We start from the raw sequence: 25,299 nt of genomic DNA, 5'->3' as shown, positions 1-25,299 counted from the left end.
GAACCGCCTAAATTATCCCGGCTCAAGTGCGTAAACCATCACCATAAAGGCAATATTAGCTTAAACGCACTTCAAACGGAACAATTTTTGGTCTGTCGGGTAACGTCCCGATACAACCACCGATTCTCGGATCGAACAAGCAGACCTCGCACGAAGGCGAGTCCAAAGATATTACAACCACAAATTTTACAACACAGGCAAGTTCAGTAGTGATTACAAAATAGTTCAAACCATTATTACAAAACCAACTTAAGTAAAACAGTTCTACAAAACATAATTATAAGTTCAGAGTCTAAACAGCGGAAGATGAAACACGATTTCTACAACACGTCGCCAAAAGTATACCAAGCTAGCCCAAGCCGGGTATCACTCGTCATAGTCATTGCCGGCCGAAGACGTATCCCATTCTACGGACCAGCCAGCAGGCAAAGCGCAAGGATAGGTCAAGCTAGCGATCTGATCCTCAAAACTCATACCTGAAAAAGGATTTCAACAGCAAGGCTGAGTATTCTAATACTCAGCAAGACTTAACCGACAACGGGTATAAGTAGCCCACCTTAGCTAGACTATGCAAGGCATTTGTAAAGCTCTGGTTTTCCTTTGCTGAAAAGCAATAAAGAGTAGGTCCTTACTTTCAAGTTTTAGCTTCAAGATTCTAGTTGATTAACCATTCTATGTAAGCATCTACTAACCAAACATGGTGGAACTTCTAAGCAAGCATCAAGATTAATAAGAATATTGTTGCTCTTATTACTCTGTGTGGCAAAGAGATCAAGCAGTCTCATTTCATCGTGAGAGGCGGACGATTCTGAATCGAAATTCAACCTTGCAAGGGTAACCTAGCACACACGTCTGGAATACCGTCGGGTCATTCCCAAACAACCGTTAACCTTTCTTTCCGGCTTGTGGATAGTGCCACTCTCCCCGACTACAGGGCTCCAAGGCCGAACCTTGTCCCTAGAAGTCGTAGTGTTGCGCAACATATAATAAAACCTATCCCTACTGAGAGAGTGGGAGGTATATCCACTCCCCGGTCCAATCGGCTACTAGGCTTGCCGCGTACCATATTTACGGCATGTGACTAGTACTTTCAAAAACTTAACCAGCACTACCACACACCGCGACCTTAGCAAGTTCATCAACACAGACGGGGTCTCACATAGGACATAATATCGAACACAACCCCGTCCGTCGTCCTTATATTGATAACAGAAAGTAAACAAGCAATTCCTATAAAGCTCGCGAGTGACAGGCAATCACTCGACTTTTACCGTTCCTATAAGCTTAGCAGATAGTCGAACTCAGGTCTAGTGTTCAGTACATAGGTTCCTAGGATCATGCATCTAGGGTTTTCAATTCAAATCCTAAGAACTGTAAATGCACAAGTAAGTAACAACAGTAAAAGATAATAATTTGAAATATAGGTTATGTCCGGGGCTTGCCTTCTCGGTAGTTGCTAACTATTTCAGCGCTAGGCTCTTCCGAACTTTGGTTCGGGGCTTCAGTTAGTTCCGCAGTGTTCACTTGAGCTTCGAGATCACCTCCGTCAGACTCCGGAATCAACTCGTACGTCCCGTCTGACAAAGTAGTTGTATCTATATGTAATGCAAGAACAACATTAAAAACAAACATGGGTAATCGTTTATAGAGTAGTTAAATAACAAATTTAACTACACAAGGCATTATGATCAACAGCACAAAAGAAGTTAACTAACTTCACAAAATGAGTGGTGGTGATTTTCCTATACAAATAAGTCATGGTTTGTAAATAAATCAACAAATCAAAGTACAAACAGTAATAAAATCTACCAAAATTACTCTAAACAGAACATGAATAAAGTAATCTAACCTACAAAAATCATGTCAAGACATGTAACCATTTAATTACAATAAATCATTTACTCAGATAACATCTAGAACAAGCAAGAATTATACAGACTAAAATATTGCAAAGTAGAAGCTCAAAATTTAACAGGAGATTTACAAAGGTAAGATCTAGCTACAGTGAATTTTTCATGATTTTATCTACACAGAATTAACTCTGAGAAAATAACTAAAACAAACAACAGATTAGCAAGATTTATTTTTAGCCCCTAATCTAGCCATGAACTCAGGCTCAAACTTCCTGGACAAGCTAATATACTCCAGAAGAACACTCAGGAATATTTTCAGGATTTAACAAGAACAGAAACTATTTATCATAAATAAAGTATACTAAACAAGGATTAAATTAAATAAATAGCTACACAAGAGAACTGATCATGAAATTTTTATAGCAAAGCTAGTGTAACATGAGTAAACTACCACAAAAATTTCAGAGCAAGACCAGCTTTCAAGCATTAGATAAGAAAAAGACTAAACATCTAGTATTTATTTACCTAGTGACACAAAACCATTTTTACGGCAAAAACTTGCAACTAAAGCCTAACATATTATGGTTCTACTGCATAGAGCTCTTCAAGAGGATTCCAAAACATCAAGATTTTCTAATTTACGAATTTTCTACGAATTGATCTAGAATTTCAAAGTTCACTGAAAATATTACAAAGCAGTCCTTAGTGGCACTATTCAAATGAGTCTTGGGGTTTGCAGACAGCCCCCTGGGCTTCTTTGAATTCCAACCCGAGGTCCTCGGCCGGGTCAGAAAGGGGAGGCGGCGTTTGACCGGCCTTTACCGGCGACGGCGAGCACCGGCGGCGAGGGGATCGGGGTGGGAAAGAAATAGGGGGTCCAGGAGCACCTCTAGGTGGCTTCGGGGCGGCTTATGGCGGCTTGTGGCGACGGCTCCGCGTAACCAGGCGGTCGGCGGCGGTCGGCGTCAGCGGAGGCGACGCTCCGGTGAAGGATTGGCGAGGAAAAAGGGTGGGTGAGCCGCGCGGGACCACGTAGGAGCTACTGGAGGGGTTAATTTGGGACGGGGAAGGGCGGAGGGGTGAGTTCAACGGCGGCCTGGGCTCACCGGCGTTCGGCGGATGGCGGCGGTGGTGTTCCTGGGTCTGGGGGCGCGGAGAGAGCAAAAGAAAGGGAGGAATAGGTCGCTGGGGTCTTTGAGGTGCTCATGCGCGCGCTGGAAGGGGTCCTGGGGCTCTGCGGCGAGCTCGCCACGGCGGCGTCGCGGTGGCGGCCGGCGCGGGTGCTTCTGGACGCGGCAGCGCGCGTGGCACGGCCGGGAGAGGCACAGCGCGATGGCAAGGGCGGTGGAGCGGCTCCGGGGCGACGCGTGGGCGCCAGCGCGACAGAAAAAGGCGGCCGGGAAGCCTCTCCACGGCGCCGGCGTCGGCGCCGTCGGTGGGCGGCGGCGAAACAGAGCAGGGGTGGGGAAGAAGGGGATAAGGGCGATTTTGCAATTTCCAAAAGTTCCAGGGACTAAATTGTAAACCAGTGATAACTTTTAAACCAAAGCTCAAATGGAAAAGTGCCCAACATGAAAGTTGTTCAAAATTTCAAGATCTACAACTTTGATGTTGTGCAAAAATTTATTTGACCAAAGATTCAAGAGCTAAAATTAAAATCATTGAAGGGATTTTGAAATCTAGGAAATTTGTCTTTTTCAATGTAAATTCACTACAAACATAGACTTACAAGCAAAATTGGTTGCCATGCAATAAATGCACTGAAATTTTGCACAAACACCCTCCCTAAAAGCTATATTCAGAAATAATTATATAAAGGACCTTGCATAAAATCATAATTACACATATAACCTTTCATAATTACAAAAAGATCCTTTTTAAGTAAATCAAGCACAAGATGCATAGCAAACCTACACCATTACTGTGCAGGCACCTAATTAAAATACTGCGTAAACACCCGGGGTGTTACATTGGGCAGTTCGAGGTCCGCTTAGCTTGGTTCCGTACAACTAAGCCTGCACCTTCGCCGCCCTATGGAGAGCACTCTAGTGCCCGAACCTGGCGACAAGTGCTACGGCCTTGAAGGGGTCCGGAGCACCCGCTCTCAACATGGGCACGCCAACGCAATCAGCATTGCGTCATGATAATGGCCCCACCTGCGGGTTCGTACCTCTCCCAAGGTGGGCCCGGGGGCCACTATCGATACCTCAGGACTAGGGTACCCCCTCTTGCTATGGCAAGACTAGTGTAGTTCTCCGTAACTGTGCCCTAAGGAGCTGAGCTGGCGGATCCCTGGGTCCGGCTCCATCTCACTGGACCAACAGCCCCGGACCCGCCTCCCGGTCGGGACAGATCCGGTGTCACCACGTGTCCTGGAGAAGTAAGCGCTCAGGACCAAAACGGCCGGGGCCCCGGACCCCCTGTGGGGTCCGGGATCCCCATAGTAATCCGGACCCCTCACCGGGAGGGAACAGACACCCCGCCTGGGGGGTCTGGAGCCGCCACGTGTCCGCAAGCACGCGCGCGGCTGCCAAGCTTCCTCTGGAAGACTTGCCCACCTACCGCATTTAATGCAGGTGGTTCAGAAGTACTCTGTCATAGCAGAGCCCAAGGAGACTTTTGACAAGCTGTACTGTTGGTCACGCGTTACGAAGGTGTACAGTACAGCCGCTAGCGTCACTTATGCCACGCGCGTCAGTCCGCTGCGCCAGTTAGACATGACAACTCGGTGACAGAGTATCATAACATCTACGCGGTAGACCCAACAGTCTACGCCGCAACCTACACTGTCTCAACGGGCGTCTCACCGATGGGAAAGGAGAAGACCCCCTCGGTCAGGAAGTCTACAAGACGGCGAAGCATATCCGGCAAGAGATTCTCCATCACTGTAGCACCATTAGTGCCTATTTAAGTATAGAATACCTCCTTGTTGGGCCCATCTATCGGGGTCGAACACCCGTGTACGCACCCTCCCTGCACTATAAAAGGGGGACGCCCGCTAGAGAATAACTTAAGCCCCGGCAGGGCAGAGGATAGACTCATTCATACAAGTGCAATACACCACACAGTGGATGTAGGGTATTACGCTCCGGCGGCCCGAACCACTCTAAACTCGTGTGTTCTTGCGTTCTTGCCCCCGAGCTAGATCGGCCTAATAGCTTGGCATTTCCCCGAGTACTCCCCCTCAGGGAATAGGCGGGTGCATTCCGCCACCCGGCTGTGGGTATCCCCAAAATCCCACGACATGCACGGTCTTCACGGGAACATTATCCGGGTCGTACGGTTGAACGTTATGTGCCCTGGCAGGCACCTTGGCTCGCGAGGTGGATGGGTCCTCCTCGGAAAGTGCAGCCTCTGCCGCCAGAGCATGCAGCTTCTCAACTGCAGTGACGGCAGCGGTGCGGTCACCCCGCACGGTGAGGACACCGGCAGGGGAAGGCATCTTCAGGACCAAATACCCGTAATGGGCAATGGCCATGAAGCAGTATAGAGCCGGCCTGCCAATGATGGCATTGAACGGGAGGTTCACCTCCGCAACATCGAACTGGACGCTCTCTATGTGAAAGTTCTCCTCGGTCCCGAACGTGACCAGCAGAGTGATGCTCCCCAGAGGGAACACTGGATGTGGGCCCACTTTGGAGAATGGGCGAGAGGGAGTCAGCTTGGACTCCGAGATCTGCAGCTGCTTGAAGGCTGCATAGCTGATGACGTTGAGGCCAGCCCCACTGTCAATCAGCACGTGATCGAGCCTGATGTTGGCTTTGATAGGGGCGGTGACTAGAGGTAGTACGCCATCCCCGGCCATGTTCTCCGAGCAGTCAGATGGCCCGAAGGAGATGGAGGTGTTCCTCCATCTGTGGTGCGGCGCCGCCTTCGGGACCTCCGGCTTCGCCGAAAGGACCTCTCGGCGAAGGGTCTTCACGTCCCACCGGGAGACAAGCTCCCAGCTTTCGCCGTACATTACGTACAGCTTCTTGCGGCGCTCCTCGTTGTCAGGGTCGGAGTTGTCATGGCTGTAAACGCCCTTCAGTTCCCGAGCAGGGGATTGGTACCCCAGCTCCTTCTCCCCAGTAGCGGCCTCACTGTTGGAGGCTTTCTCTTTGCCAAACTGCTGGCGAGGAGGGGGTGAGCCGTCCTTGGAGGCCTGCTCACGCCGCCCATTGACCCGCTTCGCGAGTTTCTGGATCACGCGACAGTCAGCAGCGCTGTGGCGAGCGGTGGGATCAACTGGGCATGAACCTCCGTTGCCACCTTGCGGGCGCGGACGCTTGCCATGCGCATTCTGGCCCCCAGCCGCTACAGCAGCAGCTGGTGCCGCTGCTGCAGCGACCGGACCGCCGGCTTGTGGCTCCCCGCGACACCGGTTCTTGTTTTTCTTTTTCTTGCCACCGCCCTGGATGATAACTCCGGAGCCACCAGCCTTGGCGTCTCCGTCTTGGGGGGCTGAGTGCCATGCGCGGCTCTCAGCGGCCCTGGCACATTTGTTAGCTAGGGAGAAAAGCGTGGTAACGCTTTCCACCTCGTGCGTTGCCAGTTTATCGAGCATCTTCTCATCACGTACCCCCTGATGGAAAGCAGTAATGATAGATGCATCAGAGATACGAGGATTGGTACCCCGTACCTTGGTGAAGCGCGAGATGAATGCCCAGAGCGTCTCTCCGGGTTTCTGCCTCACGGCGTGGAGGTGAGCCTCCACACCATGCTGCTGGTACGCACTGGTGAAGTTCGCAGTGAACCTCGCACAGAGCTCCTCCCTGGACTGAATCGTCCCAGGAGTGAGGTTCATGAGCCAAGTCCGGGCTAGCCCAGTCAAGGCTACATGAAAGTAGCTCGCCATGATAGCATCGCTACCACCAGCTGCTATGATGGCGGTAACGTACACCTGCAGGAATTCCGACGGATTAGTGGTACCGTCGTACTTCTCCGACTGGTGCGGGCGGAACTTGGACGGCCATGCCACCGCGCGGAGGTGATCCGTCAGCGCAGCGCAGCCCACCCCAGCCACCGGGGTGCCCGCCTGTATCCGGGCATTTCCCGGAGGCTTGGGTGCCGTTGCATCCAAGTCGGTGTTGAGGTTGCGGCCCTCGATGTTGAGGCGGCATTCTCGCGCCCTTTCCACGGAGATGCGGGCGTCCTCACCCGCGCGCCTGCGGTTGAGCTCCACCCGCAGGTCTTCTGTTCGCGCACCCCACACCGTGGGGGAGCACACGGACGCCGACGCACCGCCCTGGCGCCGGTGGTAGGGTACCACCGCATTGCCAGGCGGAAGTCGTTGCCCAGTCCTTGCAGAACTGGGGGAGGCCTGAGCCAGATGGAGGAGACGGTCGACGTCGTCCCGCCACTGCCTTAGGGCGTCTGGCGAGGCTGCAGCATCCGGAGGGTTGCGAAGCAACTCCCTAGCTTCCACCAGCGCTCCACCGCTCGCAGCTTGTGAGGGGGCCCTTGACGGGCGCCCTGACTCTTGCCGACGTGCAGCGCGCGCCGCTGCCGACGGTGGCTGCTCCACGGGCACGGGTGCCCCTGTCGCAGGAAGGCGAGAGGCGTGTGGCGCGGATGACGCCACACCCTCCATCATCTCCACATCATCATCGTGGTGGGAGTGCTCAACCACCCGAACCATGGAGATGGGCAAGAGATGAGCTAAAACTAGCTAAAGCGACCCCTACCTGGCGCGCCAAATGTCGTGGTGTGCAAACCCACAGCCGGGTGGCGTAGTGCACCCGCCTAAACCCAGAGGGTGAGTACTCGGGGGTTAGTTAGGATTAGTTCAACCTAGATGCAAGAATGCGATGAACACAAAGGGTTTAGAGTGGTTCGGGCCGCCGGAGCGTAATACCCTACGTCCACTGTGTGTTGTATTGCTTGTGCTCTCAAGAGGTTGAGAACGGAATTATTCGGAGCGAATCCGAGCTTGTGCTGTGTCTGCCCCCTCTCGCCTGGCCTTCGAGAGTCTTTTAGCGTGCAGTGAGCGCCTCCCTTTTATATCTCAAGGGAGGCGCGTACACGGCCGTTGAGTCCCTGACAGGTGGGGCCCAACGATGTAGTATAAAATAACATATTGTACAGACATTATGGCGCAGCAGGCGACGGAGATCTCATTCCTGGATTTCCTTGCTTTGCCCGTGGGAATCTTCCGTCCGGCATAGCCATGCCCTGTCTTGTCGAAACGGCGCCTAGGCGTAGCTTGCGGCGTAGCTTGCCGTAGCCTGCTGCGTGGCTGAACAGGTCGTGTAGCTTGCGGCGTAGGCAGTATGATGAATGGATGTCGTGCCGTCGTATCCATTTAATGTAGCAGACGGGCTCTGCGCGGATGTGGGGCATGCGGCTGCACTGTGTACCTCGGTAATATGCAGTCTACAGTGAGGCCTGACAAAGGCTGCCCCGCGTGCCGCGGCGGCCGAGCATGCCTCAACCACCCGCATTGAATGCGGTGGGTGGGCGAGTCTTCCAGCGGAAGACTCGCGCCCGCGCCTGCGCCTGCGGGACACGTGGCGCCCCTGGACCCCGCCCCGACGGTATGTTGGTTCTACGCGCGTGGGACGTCCGGACGGACGCGAGGATGTCCCGGACCCCTATGGGGGTTCGTGCCCTCGGCTGTTGGCGCAGAGCTTCCCCTCCTCAGGGACACATGGCGTCACCGGACCCACCCCAGAGCGGGGAGTGGGTCCGGGGCCGTGGGCCCACTGAGGTAAGAGCCTGACCCGTGGGGCCCGACTGCTCCGCCCCTTAGGGCGTAGTTACGGATGACTACGCGAGTCCTGCCTTGTTGTAGTAGGAGTGGGTATCCCTGCTACAGGGTTGTGACAGAACCGCCAAATTAAAACTCTAATTAAGCGTAATGGCCGTCATTTGAACACATCGTTCGCATTAGCTTAACGGCTTAATTTGGCGATTCTTTCTCAGCCCACGGCCCGATCGAAACAACACCGGTAGTCCCACGCAAAGGTGGGCGCGAATGGTACAAACACAACCCATATTTGAAAATATACAAGAGTGACATACGATAACAACAAAGAGTTTTACAAACCGAGTTCGAAAGACATAACTTTATATGAGTGCGTCAGCCTTTTATACAAAGTTTGATAAACATGAAAACTGCCCACTACAATACATATAATCGAAAATGAATTACAAACTCAGCCCACGAGTGTGCAATTCCAACTCTCCAAAGCTACACGCCTGGATCCTCAACATTCCACCCATCTGCATCCAATCGAACGAACTTGGCGCAACACGGACAGAAATCCACGTGTGCAGGTCCTGAAATTATTTTTCCAACAAAACCCTGAGTATACTAATACTCAGCAAGGCTTACCCGACCAGTGGGTATAACTTAGCCCACATATCTAGACATGCAAGGCTTTTGGTTGGTGGTTATTTGCAGAAAAGCGACTAAAGTAATTCAGTATTTTAGCCCCAGATTCTATTCAAATTAACTCTATTCTAATATTTGCATGACTTCACTATAGCAACATGTTGGTGCAATCAAATAATAATTCCATGAGTTCATTGTTATATTTATACATACCCTCCTCATTCTATCATGAGACTACGATGCAGCAAAGAGATCAAGGCCCTCATATCCGCGAGACACGGCGAATCGATCCGATTTAACCTTGCAAGGTGGACCTAACCAACACGGCACGTATTTGCCCCGTCGGACTATACATGCCAACCATTCCCCTCCCCGCCTCGAACTACAGAACCGCCCCACCTACATATAGTCAGCCGAGCTCACGAGAGACAACCAAAAGTAAACATATGCATCCCGTTTCTCCGCGACTACTCGACTCGCCCTAAGGGGTGGTGATGAAGTTCTGTACTTTCGAAGCGATGCAGTACTAGTCTTACCGGTTTCGACTACCTCCTACTCCCGGCATGCGGTTAGTACAGTTCAATCCCCGATCAGCACTGCCGACAACGACCGGTCCTTAACCGACACGGACGGGGCTAAGACACCCAGGAACCCTGTCCTGCTGCCATACCTATACATCATCATCATTCCCCGTCCGGTCTCACCTTTCCATTTATCCCATCTCATAATCAAATACTCATATACTGGAGTAACAAAAACTTCTTATATCTCGCGAGTAACCGGAAATTACTCGACTTCTAAATATCCTATATCTCACGAGTGCAAGAAGTCACTCGACTTCTATCGAGAACTATTAAGCATAGCAATTCTATCGTCCTATACATGCTAGTATAACTCAGGGAAACCTAGGGATCATGCAACTAGGGTTCAAATCAACTCCTGAAACATAATGCACAATTAATAAATACATATATAGGTGTCATAATTTCAAATAATAGGATGTGCACCGGGGCTTGCCTTCGGGCTACTGTTCGACACAGGGCTCAGTTGGGCCTTGCGCCGGGTGCTCACAATTCTCCTGCTGAACTTGCCCCCACTGCTCCTGTGGCCCGGCGATCGCCTCGTACACGACTCCTTCGGTGGCGGCGTCTACACGTATGCATATGACATAAGAATGCATGCAGTATGATTTGCAACTTTAAAACAAACTGAAACCGTATACACACACCACTACCCGAGGCAATCTGATGTCCAAAATTCTGAAAAACCCGGAATATCCGGTTTTAAATCCGGAAATTTCCGGAGTATCCGGATAAATGCCCGGAGTTTCACCCGGAATGTTCCAAATCCAGAGTATCCGGACTTATACCCGGAGTCTCCAGGTTTCCTACCATTTTCGCCCCCCCCCCCCCAAAACTGAAATCTTGATTTTTGACAAAACCAACCCACAAAATTTGAAACCCTTCTAGGCCCTAGCAGAGGGACTCATATGGAGCTGATCTACCCAAAAGAACCGCTTAAAACACCCGAGAACGACCACTCCCTTAAACCCTAGCTTGTGTACCTTGAGTAGACTACTCTTGCACCAAGAGCTTGAACCGGAGCCACCCCAAGGAGGAATGAATGGGAAGGATGATTCTCCACGCCAATAGAAGTTCCCTTAGCCTTGGAATCAACTTGAAATGGAAGATCTTGGGGTTTAGGACTTAGGGAGGTAGGAGGGCTCGTGAGGGAGAGAGAGGGCACGGGAAGGGCGAGGAAGACGAGTGAATAACGGTGTATAACGTTTGAAAATAGAAAAAGGTCCCTAGTACGTGTTATAGGATGGCAAGTCCGGACAATCCGGAGGAATACCCGGAGTATTCGGGTATTTCCGGAAGTTCCGATTTCAAAATCCGGAGGTTCCGGTTTCTCTGGCTCCAGAATTTGAAATCCAATTTTTGAGTCGATTTGTGACTCGACTTGTAACCGAAGAATTTGGTCACGCATTAGCTGGTAATTCTCAGGTTTAACACTCAGGTGTTACAAGGGTACCGACACTGTGGCTGTTAGCTCCGATCTGGGGGCGTAGTCCTTTCGTTTGTGTTTGTCGGACACTCGGCATGCTGCGCCAGGCTCGTGCGTTGCCCCCTTGTTGTTTTGGTTGGAGCCGGGTTTTGTCTTGTGATATCAAGCCAGGGCTCTTGAGAACTATGTGCTTGGATCCCTGTGGTGTCTATCTGGTGATCAATGAGTAATGGGTTTAAGAACTTTCATATTGTGTCGTGGAATGTGCGTGGGTTAGGCGACCCGGACAAATGTGCGGTTGTTAAAGATGCTCTTGTCTCTGCCGCGCCTACGGTTATCTGTCTCCAGGAGACTAAGCTCCGGGATGTCAACCGCTTCAAAGCACACAGCTTCCTCCCTCCACACTTCACGAACACCATCCAGTACGTGAATGCCGCGGGCTCTCGCTGCGGCATTTTGACGGCCTGGAACACCAACACCTTCACCCTAGACACCTTCATCAGCCGACGGCACACCCTCACCACCGTTCTCTCCTCCACTGCCTCGGAGCAATGTTTTTCAATCACAAATGTCTATGCACCCTCAGATCCTCGTGATTCTGGGACCTTCCTGGATGATCTCCTTGAGCTTCTACCTTATATTTCCGGCCCCTGGATCCTCGCCGGCGATTTCAACCTTGTCTGGAATTCAGCCGAAAAGAACACTGGGACCCTAAACGTGCCTCTTTGTTCACACTTTAACGACACGTTGGACCGCTTGGGCGTCGTTGAACTGCCACTTCTCGACCGCCTCTACACTTGGAGCAACAAGCGCTCCAACCCGGTGCTGGCGCGCCTTGACCGTGTCTTCGTGAACCATGAGCAATGCTCCTCATATCCCAACACCACACTCACCTCTTTGGTCCGCCCTACATCAGATCACACACCACTTCTAATCTCCATCTCCAGTACTATCCCCAAAACAAACCTTTTCCGTTTCGAAAATGCCTGGTTGCTTAACAACTCCTTCCTGCCCTCGGTGCTCCCTACCTGGCGCAATGCTCCCCCTCACGCTGATGCTGCTGGTAAGCTAGCTGGTTGCCTCAAGACGACACGCGCTGCGGCAAAGGTTTGGACTCGGCGTATGAGGGCGCCTCCTGCATTTATCCCCAACTGCAAATTCATTATTATGCTACTTGATTATTTGGAAGAATGCCGCAACCTCTCTGCCCAGGAAACTTTGTCCGCTCCTTATGCCAGGAACGTCTCGGCCAGGCCCTGAAAGAGAAAGCTGCTTATTGGAAACAGCACGGCAAGCAGAAAGCTCTCCAAGAAGGCGACTCAAACACTAGTTTTTTTCATGCCCATGCAACTCAGCGTCTGCGCCGCAATGCGATCAAAGTGGTGGAAGTTGATGGGGTGCGTGTTACTGCACATGATGGGAAAGTGGCAGCTCTGACCAACTATTTCAAGGAGGTTCTTGGCACACCAGGGGAAAGTCACTTCACATTCGACCTGGCAGGTTTATATGAGGGCAGACCGACTGCCAGCAACAAACTCACTGAAGCTTTCTCTGAATCTGAAGCACTGCAGGCCGTCAGATCAATGAATCGGTGCAGCGCTCCCGGACCTGATGGCTTTGGCCCGAGTTTTTACACCACAGCTTGGCCAGCATTAAAATGCGAAGTCATGAGCTTCCTGCATGTGTTTCATGAGGACACTATCCAGCTTGAGCGGATCAATCGCTCCCATATGGTTCTGATTCCCAAGAAACCAGGAGCAGTGGAAGTCGGCGCCTTCCGACCAATTTGTCTACAAAACTGTAGTGTGAAGATCGCTGCCAAAATCCTTACCACAAGAATACAGAGCGAGATCTCCTCACTGATCGACCTTGATCAAACCGGTTTCCTGAAAGGGAGAACAATTGCAGAAAACTTTGTTTATGCGGCTGAACTGCTTCAAGCTTGCCACAAACGTGGAGTGCCGACACTGGTGCTGAAACTAGACTTCGCCAAAGCTTTCGACACCGTGAACTGGGATAGCCTCATGGCAATTATGGAAGTGCGGGGCTTTAGCGAGCAGTGGAAAGGGTGGATCAACAAGCTGTTATGCACCTCGCATACTGCAGTCCTTGTCAACGGGAGCCCAGGGCCTTGGATCACATGCAAGCAGGGGCTGCGCCAGGGCGACCCCATCTCGCCCTACCTCTTTTTGCTGGTAGCCGACGTTCTATGTAGCACCCCGGTGTTAATTTTTGCTGCTAATCAAGTGTTTAGTCGCTAATCAGGGATAATCAAGGTCATTAGCGCTAATCAAGTTTAGTAAGTTCTAGTTGAATCAAATTCCGTCAAATTTTGGGCTCGACTCGCCTCGGACCGGTCTCTCGGCATGGAGCAGAGCATGCCGCGTGACACGCCGTGATCGACGCCGTGCACACGTGCCGGCCATCCTAGGCGTCCGTGCCGCCGCCGTCTCGTCGTGCACAGCAATCTTATCCTTGCCCCGGCGTCCAAGTCCATCTTCGCTTCCTCACTTGGCCCTTTCTTCCTCCTCGAGCAGAGCTCGACCAAGCTCGCGCCACTCGCTCTCGCCGGCCGAAATCCGCCGCCCCTGCTCGATCCTCTCTCGATTCCTCGCGCCCCGAGCTCCCTCACTACCTCCTCCACCATCCCCGCCCCTCACCCGAGCTCCTCCTCGGCTGAGTAGGTTGCAATCCCTAACCCTATCGCCGGCCGCCATTAGGGCCAAATGTAGCGAAAATGGCCTCTCATGCCATATTTCAATATAATGTTTTGGCGATTGATGACACACGCAACACTTGAACTAATGTGTTTGCTTAGATGATATACTCAGGCTTTTAGGTTCAAGTGATGACAAAGAGAAGAGAGGCGAAGCTAGGCCCGAAGGGCCGCCCCTACGGGGGTTCCGCTACCCGGTTAGCGGACGGGGGTCGAGGGGGAGCCGCCCCTCGCGGGTCTCAGGGCAGCGCCCTGAAACCTAAAAGAAATCAAGTCACCGGTTGAACCGACGCCAAGCAAATTACACACGTCGGTGCATTGACTTGAGCACGTCTGGGAGTTTTTAGTATCACCGGATGAACCGACGTAAGGCAAAATGTACTCATCGGTGCAATGACAGAGATGGCCTGCGGGCTAGGGTTTGGCACCGGATGAACCGACGATAGGAAGTTTGAATACGTCGGTGCAATGGCAGAAGCAGACCAAGGAAAATGCATACATCGGATGAACCGATGATGCACCGGTTAATGGCGTCGGTGCAGTTGTCCAGAGAGTTTGTTTTCCAAGGATCAGAGGACAGTTGCACTCACCGGTTAAACCGACGCTAACATTACATACACCGGTCGATTGCGTCGGTTGATTGCCCGTACACGTAACGGCTAGTTTTCAGTGGGCAGTTTAGTATCACCGGTTAAACCGACGATGGCGATTTGGGGAGCATCGGATTAACCGGCGTTAAGCGTTTTTCTGGCAGCTTTTCTCCAACGGCTATATTTGCTTGTGCTGCCTATATATACCCCCAAGGCCGGGTCATTTGAGAGTGCTGGAGTTCAAAGAAGTATACTAGAGCTAAAGATCATCTCCAACCACCATAGAGCTTCATTGTACATCATATAGGCTTAAGCACACTTGTGAGAGTGCTTAGTGCTTGTTTAGGCTTAGTTCTTGAGAGAACTAGCTTGAGAGAAAGTCTTGCTGCGGCAAGCAACTTGTGTACTCGTCGTGTGACCCTCCGACTTGGTGTGGAGTGGCAACGACACTTTGTGCGGGGAAGGAGGCCCCTACTTGGTGTTAAAGCTCCAAGATAGTGAAGACGGTGCCGTGGTGACGCTTCGAGACAGACGGTGGCGGTGACCTCGTCTTTGTGACTTGGTGTCACTTAGCCTTTGCTTGTCGGGAGCCTTGGAGGCGTGGCAAGACGGTGATCAAGCGAAGAGACTCGGTATCACACTTGTTCTTTGTGAGCAAGTGGCCGTGGACGTAGGGAGGGACTTTGGTGTCCTAACCGAACCACGTTAAATCGTGTGTCTTGGTGTCTTCACGGGAGTTTGCATATCCTCTCCCTTACCGCTTTACTTACCGCATTACGTTTCCGCATTTACTCTTTCTTGCTTACCTTTACTTTCCTAGTTAGTTTGATTAGGATTGACTATAGGTTGCAAGTCTTTTGGGGTAAGTAGAGGGTAGCATAGATAAACCTTAGTCATAACTAGCATGTGTAGGACGTGTTAGGTTTATCTTATGCAATTAGATTGAGCCCTAGGATAGAAAAGCGATTAGCGACCCTATTCACCCCCTCCCCCTCTAGGGTCGGACACCCCGGTGATCCTTACACCAAACCGAGCTCCGCCTCCCTCGCGTCGATCCGCTTCTCCGACCACCCTCCGCTCGAATCGACCCCAAGAATGGGTTCGTGGTGAGTCACTCATGCTCCCCGCCCTTTTTCCCCTTTGTTTTGTGCATCGCCGGTGCCGGAACACGGCCGCCGGAATAGATTTTCTTTTATTTGCTTATTTCATGCTGAAATTTCATAAATACATATTAAATCACGCAAAAATGTGAAAAATGCAAACTAAATTTTGTTAGGTTTCAAAAATCATTATCTTCAGAAGAAAAATATTTGTGCTTGGTAAATGTCACTTTTGCTCCTGCTAAAAATTCAACTTGTGTTTAACCTAGTTTATTTATTACCGGTTGTTCTAGTGCTCTAAAAAAATTATGAAAATTATTCAGTAAATTACTTTTTATATGTGTAGTTCACTGAAAAATTTTCAGATGCATAGCTTATGTGCATGTTTGTGGATCTATTGTTGCTCAGTTTATTTTGCTAGGGCAAAAGTAAATGTTTTCTTTTTGCAATAAAAGTTAATAAATTTTTCTTGCATGTGTTGTCAATGCCTTTTCCTGCTAGTAAAATGTTACTACTTTATTCATGCCGGCAAGTTGAGTTCCTGCACGTGTTTCGCTCCTAGCCGCAGTTTTCCTTTTTGCGCTGCCAAATAATCTTTCTTTCGGTGTTATCGTTGCATCATGATCTCTTGTGTCATTTCTTTGCACCATTTTAATTAGTGCATGGCATCTTTCCTTATGTGTAGACGTCGCGAGTGAAGCCGTCTACGAGTTGATCACTGAGCCGATCCAGGAGCCGCAAGCAGGGGAACCGCAAGCCGAAGCAGCCGTCGAGCCAAATCCAGAAGTCGCTAACCCCGCCGACTGGCAAGACAAGCCCCAGTGCATAACCCTTAATTTCATTATTCAATATTTGTTATTTAATTATTGTGCATTTAAGTTTCTAGGAGTTGATTGGAACCTTAGATGCATGATCCCTAGGTTTCCTCAGTCACTCTACTAGTATACAGGTCGTTAGTACGGCAATGCTTAATTAGGATTCGGTAGAAGACGAGTGATTCCTGTCACTCGCGAGATATAGGTCTTGTTACTTATGAAAAGTTACTGGAGAACGAATCTTTGAGAAAAAGAAAGGAAAAATGGAGACCGGGCGGAGAAGGATTTGGTTATGGATATGGAAGTTATGGAAAGTGAGCCTCCGCCTGTGTCGATTGAGGACCGTACCATTGTTGGCACTACTGATCGAGGATTGAACAGTACTAACCACATGCCGAAAGTAGGAGGTAGTCGAAACTGGTAAGCTCAGTACCATATGTGCACCGGTAGCCGGACTTGATAATGTCTTCACCAGTGGAGCTAGTATACAAACTCATGGCTGACCCTTCGATGGTATCGGTGGGGCTAGCAGTCCCGGGTCGCAGGGCAGTTCAGTTATTCGGTGTGCATATGTGAAGGGTTGCCACGTAGGGTCCGACGGGGCCTATATGTGACGTGTGTGTTAACCATGCGTGCTCTAGATGTTTAGGCAAATCTAGTTGGTACCTGATAAACTTAAATTGAGCTAAAATATTGCAAGTAAGGATCCAGTATTAGTAGCTTTTCAGCAAAATAACTCCAGAGCCAAACAGCTTTGCATGTCTAGATAATGGGCTAAGCATACCCATAGTCGGGTAAGTCTTGCTGAGTATTAGAATACTCAGGCTTGTTGCTGCCATATATTTTAGCAGGATGCTTTCCGGAGGACTTCGAGGAGATCTGCGCCTCGTGGATCGGTCAACCACTTCCTCCGGGTTGGTCGGTCAAGTGGGTCCCGTCTTCTCCGTGAAGTTCGGGCAGGTGAGCCTCACATCAGTGGGCAAGATGTGAAGTTCGTCTTCTGTCGTCGACGTTATCTATCGTTTTGTTTTGAAGCTTGTTTTTAACTCTAAATTGCTTTCCGCTGCGTTTGAACTCTGAGGTTTGACTTGTAAAACTAGCTTGTAAACACTTTTTGTAGTTTAAGTTGGTGCTTCTGTTAAACTCGGGTTGTAAATGACTTTAAACGCTTTTGTTGCCGGTAATCATCTGTGCTCATCTTTTGGGCGAGAGTTCCTGTGTAATCGATCCTGGTTATAGCAGGCGGTCTGAGTGTACTGGTTGAGTGCAGCAATTCTGGTTTGAGTTTAAGTGTTAATTATTGCACTTGATTGGTATTATTTGGACTGTTATGTGACATTCTACAGTCTCAAATACAAAAAGAAGCCACGATCCACAACCTGCTGGACAGCTCCAAACCCTGCCCTGTTCTACAGTATGCTGATGATACGTTGATTGTGATGAGAGGGGATCTCGGGGAAGTTGGCCGACTCAAGCAGCTGCTCGACCAGTTCTCTGATGCCACCAGCTTGCGGATCAACTATCACAAAAGCACTGCATTCCCAATACACATGAGCAAGGACAATATCCCAGCTTGCATCGCGGCGCTTGGGTATCGCCGGGATGGGTTTCCTCAGACTTATCTCGGCCTGCCACTGTCTTGCGAGAAGCTCAGGCTCTCGGCTTTTGACCCGTACATCAGCAGGGCTGATCGTCACCTGGCTGGTTGGCAGGCATCCTTTCTGAATCCGATGGGCCGAGCTGTTCTCATCAACTCTGTGCTCGATGGACAGCTAGCGTACCTCATGAGCGCTCTCATCCTGCCACTGGGAGTGGTCCGTCAGATCGACAAATGCCGACGCAGCTTTCTCTGGACAGGTGAAGGAGAATCAAACGGATCCAATTGCCTAGTTGCCTGGGACAAAGTCCGCTCTAGCAGATACCAAGGGGGGCTTGGGATCAGAGACCTGGAGGTGCAAAACACCTGCCTGCTTCTGAAACTGCTGCATAGACTACATACTGGCATTCAATCCTCATGGGCAAATTGGATACGGGAGCACGTGTGCCTGGCGAACCTTGAGGGCGATATTCAGGGGAACCACTGGGAGCTCATGCGCGAGATGCTGCCGCTGTACCAGGCGATTACCACGGTAGAACTGGGGGATGGCAAATCAACTGCATTCTGGCATGATGTCTGGACGGGCGAGGAAAGCATAGCCGAACGCTTCCCGGCTCTATACAGCCACTGCAAGCTTCCAAACTAACATGTCCACCTGATTGTCGCGGAAGGCCTGCGCTGTCATCTTGTCCCTCGGCTGACAGCAGAGGCGATACTGGAACTGGCCACCGTCAATGAACTCTTGTCTCGTGTAGTGTTGACAGACAACAGAGATGGACGGAACTCTGCATTTGCAATGGAGAATGGTACTCTGCACACATCCGGACTGTACAAGATGATCAAGTCCAGCAGAGACCCACTTGATCCGAGCACGGGGACCTTCTGGCGCTCCTGTGCACCACCGCGGGTACAATTCTTTGCTTGGCTGCTCATGCACGGGAGGCTCCAAAGCAAGTCCAACCTATTCAGGAAAAAGATTGTTGCTGACCCCACTTGTGACCTCTGCCACAGTTCTCCTAAAACGGCAGAACACCTGATCTTCTAGTGCCCGTTTGCAGCTAGTTTTTGGCTACACCTGGGGTTCACAGATGCCTCTATTTGTGACCTACGCAGCCTCGGCAGGCCAGCGAGTCTGCCGAGTGCACACTTCGACACCTTTGTCTTGCTCTGCTGCTGGCAGCTATGGAAGAGAAGGAACGTGATTGTTTTCTGCCAGGAGGACATGCCCCTTGCACACCTCTTACAGATGTGCAAACTGGAAGCCCGAGCGTGGAGTTGCAGACTGCCACGAGACGATGTGGTCGTCAGCGAGTACTTAGTTTTTTCTTTGGCAATATAAAACCATTAGAAAACCCGTGTACTTACAAACAATCAGGCCGTTTATGGGCCACTGTTATGAATGAATGAAACCAGGTGGGGACTCTCTCCCACTCCGTTGACCCCTCAAAAAAACATGGTGACCCTTTTCTTTTTTTCGGGACCGTTTTTAATTGAAAGGAAGAATACATAGTGACCCTTTTCGAGGCATGTTTTACATGACAGCTGAACTGACTTATTGATTTGTACATACAAGAGATCCTTCAATTTGTACATAAGTTTACTCACGGGTTTTGATGTAGCTTGGAGAGTGATTTATTTATATGTTATGTATAAATACAAATACAAATACTCCGGAGAGGTTTGCATCAAATTGGCCAATTGGGAGATTTTGTGCATCGCAAAATGTTACGGCCAACTAACCACAGGTCAATTGTAAATAGGAACATACAAAAAGTAACACATGCTGATTTTTTCTAATTGTGAAAAAATTGGAAACTTGTCTTGGACTCACTTAGATTTTATTAAATAATCCCCACTAATCCATGCGTATTAGAAGAAACTGAAATGAAAATTAGTTCATTTTTCACTTCTGTCCTTTCGACAATACATACTGAGGAGTGAGGAGGAATGTATTTATCCAAATAAGGCATTATTAGGGGCTAGTGGGCTACACGTCCCCTTTGCCAACTGAAGGACTCTTCACTCCATCATTAGGCTACCAGAGAGCTGACTTATTCAAGAGGGCAAAAAGGATATTTCACTTTAACACGGGGTCTCGGGACTACCATACATAATGTACATTGTCCTAGCAGATGCATGGAGACTCTGGCATTCTGCTACCTCGTGGTACAACCAAGAGCAAACAACAGAACACACAAAAAGAACCACTTGCCGGCTTACTGCATAATGCAATGCAAATACTTGCATGCATGCGGTGTGCGGCTATGCGCGCGCCCACGTGTTACATTACACCCACTCGATCGTGTACTCGTGCATGCACAGTTGTAACCTAACCAGACTGCGCTTCGGCGAGACCAACTTCACCCTGTCGTGAGCAACCTATTTCCTTGTGCTTAGGCCACCCGAATTCTTCCAAGAATGACAACACCACACCATTGGACCAGCCAAAACCAGTCTGCGAGAAAGATGTCCATGAGCTCAAGTCAAAAGAGAAGACAAGTGGGATGCTAGATCTCTGGTTATATTGGTCAACAGAGTATCACGGATTCACTGCCTTGGTAATTACCACTAGAAGATTATACCAAGGTGTAAAACTATATGAGGTTGCCATAAAACTATATGAGGTTGCCAGTAATCTAACATGCTCAGCCACTCATTATCAACAATTGGAAGGGTATTTTTACCATACCTGGGGCTTGTATTCACCACCGCCTCCAGATTTTCCACAGGCCTCCACATCGTACTTCTCATGCATTGCGCCGGTTGCTTTGTAGGCGGCGTAGTTTGTTCTCACCCACCTTGTAGCAATGTCCTCAGCTAATTTTACCGCCTCCTCTGATCCAGAATGCAACAGCCCCTCGGCTATGAGATGCTGCACCGGAGCCCACCCATTTGGGAAATCCCTGTACAATTATTTGCTCAATTGTTAAATAACCCCGAAATAAAAGTATTTCCTCGTACAAAATTTCACCTGGCTGAATTTTTGTCAAACATAATTTTTGTCAAACATAGTTTCCAAAGGGAACTAACCATTGTTGGCTTGTGTTCGTTAGAGAAGTTGCTATTCCTGCAGCACAGAGTAATCCAGATTTCTGGAGGCTTGCCATGACTCTCTCAGATTTTGCAGTGTCTGCAAATTTCGCTGATCCTGATTTAGTTTCAGGCAGCCAAAGTAAGGAGCAATGGGAAAAGGCTTAGAATGCTAGAATTTCATATGTAATTACTATTCTTCCAGTAATAAGAATAGTTAAAAAATTTCAGTTTTGTAACTGTAGAATGTTGCATGCTTGTAGCATGGTACTCCCTTGACATAAAAAGTTGCCTTTTGCACTCATATATTAACACAAGAATTTAAGAGCTTGCTTATATTTTCTTAGTAGGTCTATAATGGAGATGAATCTTTATCCCTTATGAAAACGTGAAAGCAGCATGCCAATGAGCAATATCATCAAGAATTGGCAAAAACATGTTGGCAAACAAAAAATTGCAGTTACTGCTACTTTTTAGTTCTCTGTTACAACAGTTAAGTGCGCAGAGCAATCCTGAAGAGACCGTGCAAAAAAGAGCTTGAATAAAGCATTGCACTCTCGGGCATGAGAAAGAAAAAAAAAGTCAAGGACATACCTGAATGATAAGCATTTAACCACAACGGAAAGAAATTGGAAGCAAATATTTTGCGGTTCTGTGAGTCAGACTTCCATTGGTAGACTCCCTGGAATCATAATGCACATCAGTAAAAACCACCAGAAAGTGTTACGTCCCAAATGAAAACTGGATAAGACCAGTAGAGATCGACAGCTATTGTTAAGAGCACCTGCTGGGAATCTCCATCAGTAGGAAGCCAGTAGTCAAGCCATTGCTCCATCTCAGAGTTCCACAGAATAGAGTCAATTGCAATATGACGTGCTTTTGAAGCATCCAAAAACTTTTCCGAGATTGCATTCTCTCCAATGATTTTAGCAAAGGCAGCTATGTCCTGCTCCATCTGTATCGTGCATGAAGGTAGTAAGGCTTCATCACATTTACAACTTGCAAGCATTACTAACTTTGATAATAATTGAATAACACTTTGTGAACACATCATTTTCCCCCGAAATTATCTTCCTAGATATGTTGAATATCATGCATCCAAGTCATGTAAACCCATAGATCATGGGAATTGATCAAATATCATGACAAACTCAATATCTTACCTTAAATATGAATGTGTTCAGGTCCACAGGTATAATGTAAATTGTTGCCAACGTTGTCATGTCAGTAGAATTTCTACACGAAAGTTAAACAATTAACAATAATTTGTATTGCACATTACAAAATGAGTGGTGTCATTGGAGCTGGGGCGTCGTTTGTTAGAAATATACAAAACAGAAAATATGTACTCGCAGGACATGTAAGTTATCAAACATCCAACCTCATCCATCGAGAGCTAAAATCCCATCCTGACTCTGCTGTTGAAGCAATTTGGTGGTAAAGTTTTTCCTTATCGGCTATAGAATCGATACTCGAAGCAAGTTCCTCATCCTTGAAAGAAGAATAAACTATAGTTAGTTGCTCCTTTAAATGGCAAAACTTCCATACAATGCCATAGGCAAGATAACATAATCAAAGTTAGACTTTACAATTGTCGCACTTTCCGGCCTAGGTTTGTTCCACCTCGCCTGGTATCGAGACAAGTTATGAACCTGGCCATGATTGTCCCTAATAGCTACATTATGAATCTCTGCATAAAGAAATTACATTACTTCTAATCATGCCAAAATATAAAATCAGGACGGTTGATGTCTCCATCGGCTACCTGACATCCAGAAGCTATGCTCTTTCAGCAGAAACTGGAATGCTCTCTTAACAAACTCCACATCACCAGTTGCCCTGTATACTTCCAAAACCATCGAGCTTAAAAGTGGTGGTTCGCTGCAAAGATAAAGCACCTATCAGATTATGAACAAATGCAATATATTCCACTTACAAGTTCTATCTATGCACGTCACTGGCAGCAATTAGAAGTGTAGGACTGCAAGTAGCAGTTTTCATCATTATTTAATAAGCCTTCCAATCTTCAAATGAAGCTAATTATGCACTTATGCTATCTTTCTTACAATATTTTGCACTGTGGATGGTGCAAACTAAAGATCACTTTGGTGCAGGCAGAATTATCACCTTCGGTTAGTGTAGTAGGATCTTGCACCGTTCAGAACAAAACCATACTTTTCCACCAGGTATACAAGGTTGAGCACAACATGCTTTGCTGTGTCGTACATTTTGCTCACCATTAATCCCCTGCAATGAGCCATACCACTATAAGAGACAAAAACGAGAAGACTGACAACAACTCTAGTCTAGATCAATATTCAAGGGTTTTTTCGTTTCCAAGGTCCATTGGGATCAGACACTTAGCTGTACAGTATATAATTAAAAAATTAAGTACGTTTCAGAAATAAGGATCTAGAACATTAGGCTGCGGCCGGCGTCCCTGAGGTGGCAAGGACAGATCGGAACCTGTCAAAATCCTCGCCTCAGATACTAATAGCATGTGACCACCAAGCTCGCCGGCCAGCAAAGCACGACCACCACCCATAGAAAATTCAGCCGCCCCTGGTATTCAGATAATCACGTGGCGATGACGAAGCGTACGCCGAACACAACAGACACGCCCAAACGTACGACGAAGTTCAGTAACAGACAACTGAAGATAGAGAGGTTCCCTTGCATGTTCGACCGGAGCACAGGCACCTATAACAAGAACAAGGAAAGGCACTGTGCAATCTGACTCCAGACCTGGACTCGTCAATTAAAGTATCGCGTCCCGGAGAAAGATCTCTCGATAGTATTGTACCACGCGATCTAGAGCTATATGTACCAAATTGAGTTCGAGACCAAATTAGTATCGTTTGATGACAGCAGGCGACAACGAAAGTGTAGCACCAATGGAGCAAACAGCAAAGCGGCGACCGGAGGGATAGGAGAAGGAGAAGGACCTGACGACCCAGTAGGAGTCCCAGTAGTAGACCTCCCGGAACCTGGAGCCCGGCACGACGACCCCGCCGGGCAGCGGCAGCAGCGTGTGCCGGTCCGGCCGGTCCTCGACGCCGGGCGCCACCCGGCGCGCGAGGTCCTTCCAGAGCGCGTGCACCTCCAGCGCCCACGCCCGCGCCTCGGGGCTCTCGACGCGGGGCAGGAACCCGCGCGGGTGGGCCTCGAAGTCCGGCGGGTCCGCCGCGACGAGGTCGGACCCGGCCGACCCGAAGTAGCGCGCGAGGTAGGACTCGAGCTCGGCCCGCGACAGCGGAGCCTGGCCCTGGCCGGGCAGCGCGGCCGCCGCGGCGCGCTCGTCGGCCGCCAGCGGCAGGTCGACGTAGAGCTTGGGGTCGAAGCCGTCGGGCCCCAGCGCGCGCAGCGCCTCCGACTGCACCCGGAGCAGGAGCGCGAGCAGCGCGCCGGCGCCCTCGTCGCCGGACCCGGCGGCGGGAGTCGGCGCCATCGCGACCGCGCGGGGACGGAGAAGGGGAGGCAGGAGGACTACGAGGACCAGGAGGACGCGGTGGGGATGCGGAAGCTCCGCAGCCATGTGCCGAGGCTTTTAAAAGGAAGCCGACGCCGCTGCCTGCGTGCAACGTGGGGGTGTCGGTGCGGGGGCTAGGCTACCGTAGCCGCAGGCTACGCCGCCGTCCGGGCCCGTGGACGCGGGAGAGGAAGGGGGGCGGTTACGGCGGCGAGGACGACGAGGACGAGCGCGCGGCGCGCGCCACGTGACACCCCCTCTGGCCCTCTCTGCACTCTTCCGCCCCCGCCTCCCGCGCGATTGGCTGCTGCTTCCAAAAGCAAAAGGCAGGCGACCTCCCTGGTGGGGATTGGGGAACCGGGGCTTTTGGGGCCGCGTCTCTACCTGTGAGACTGTGAGCCCCGCCCCCGCGGCGTTTTGAACCGTGCGTGCCCTCTCGGCTCTCGCTCTCGGTTGCTGGCTTGTGGGTTGTGGCTTGGCGTGCCGCGTGCCGTGCCGTGGCGTGCGCGCTGTCGCGGTCGCACTCGGCGCTTGCGCTTCGCCGGCCGGGGCGGGCCGGCTGGGGTTCGACGCGTCTCGTCGCGTGTCAAAACTGCCTTTTGGCTTGGGCCTGGCCTGGTGACTTGACTGCTGCTGTCGTCTGTGACTCTGTGTGATTGGCCTTGTTTGCATTCGCGCTAGAATCTTAGCGGTAGAAGAGAATTTTTCTCGCACGAAGGACTGAATGAAGTCTATTTATAAAAAAAAATTAGAGATGGGTGTAATTTTTCACGACGAATCTAATAACGGTAATTAATCGATGATTTG

General features: G+C 49.9%; 1 protein-coding gene across 2 annotated transcripts; it reads right to left on the bottom strand.

Moving 5' to 3' along the window:
- Positions 1-20,023: 20,023 nt before the first annotated feature.
- Positions 20,024-24,845, bottom strand: LOC120651920 (probable trehalase). 2 transcript variants are annotated; one of them, XM_039929555.1, is made up of 11 exons: positions 23,969-24,845; positions 23,151-23,270; positions 22,789-22,904; positions 22,613-22,713; positions 22,405-22,514; positions 22,187-22,259; positions 21,808-21,978; positions 21,618-21,705; positions 21,024-21,123; positions 20,683-20,896; positions 20,024-20,448 (listed from the first exon to the last, which is right to left on the bottom strand). In XM_039929555.1, exons 1-11 carry the CDS (start codon positions 24,556-24,558, stop codon positions 20,323-20,325), a joined length of 1,809 nt encoding a protein of 602 aa, XP_039785489.1. In that variant the 5' UTR covers positions 24,559-24,845; the 3' UTR covers positions 20,024-20,322. The 2 variants fall into 2 exon arrangements, with proteins under 2 accessions (XP_039785489.1, XP_039785488.1); XM_039929554.1 differs by having other exon boundaries at positions 21,024-21,141; positions 23,969-24,844.
- Positions 24,846-25,299: the final 454 nt, after the last annotated feature.

This window comes from Panicum virgatum, chromosome 9K (genome assembly GCF_016808335.1).
Source record: "Panicum virgatum strain AP13 chromosome 9K, P.virgatum_v5, whole genome shotgun sequence".
Classification (NCBI taxonomy): domain Eukaryota; kingdom Viridiplantae; phylum Streptophyta; class Magnoliopsida; order Poales; family Poaceae; genus Panicum; species Panicum virgatum.
Note: the sequence above shows the minus strand (reverse complement) of the source record. Positions and strands in the feature narration are given on the sequence as shown.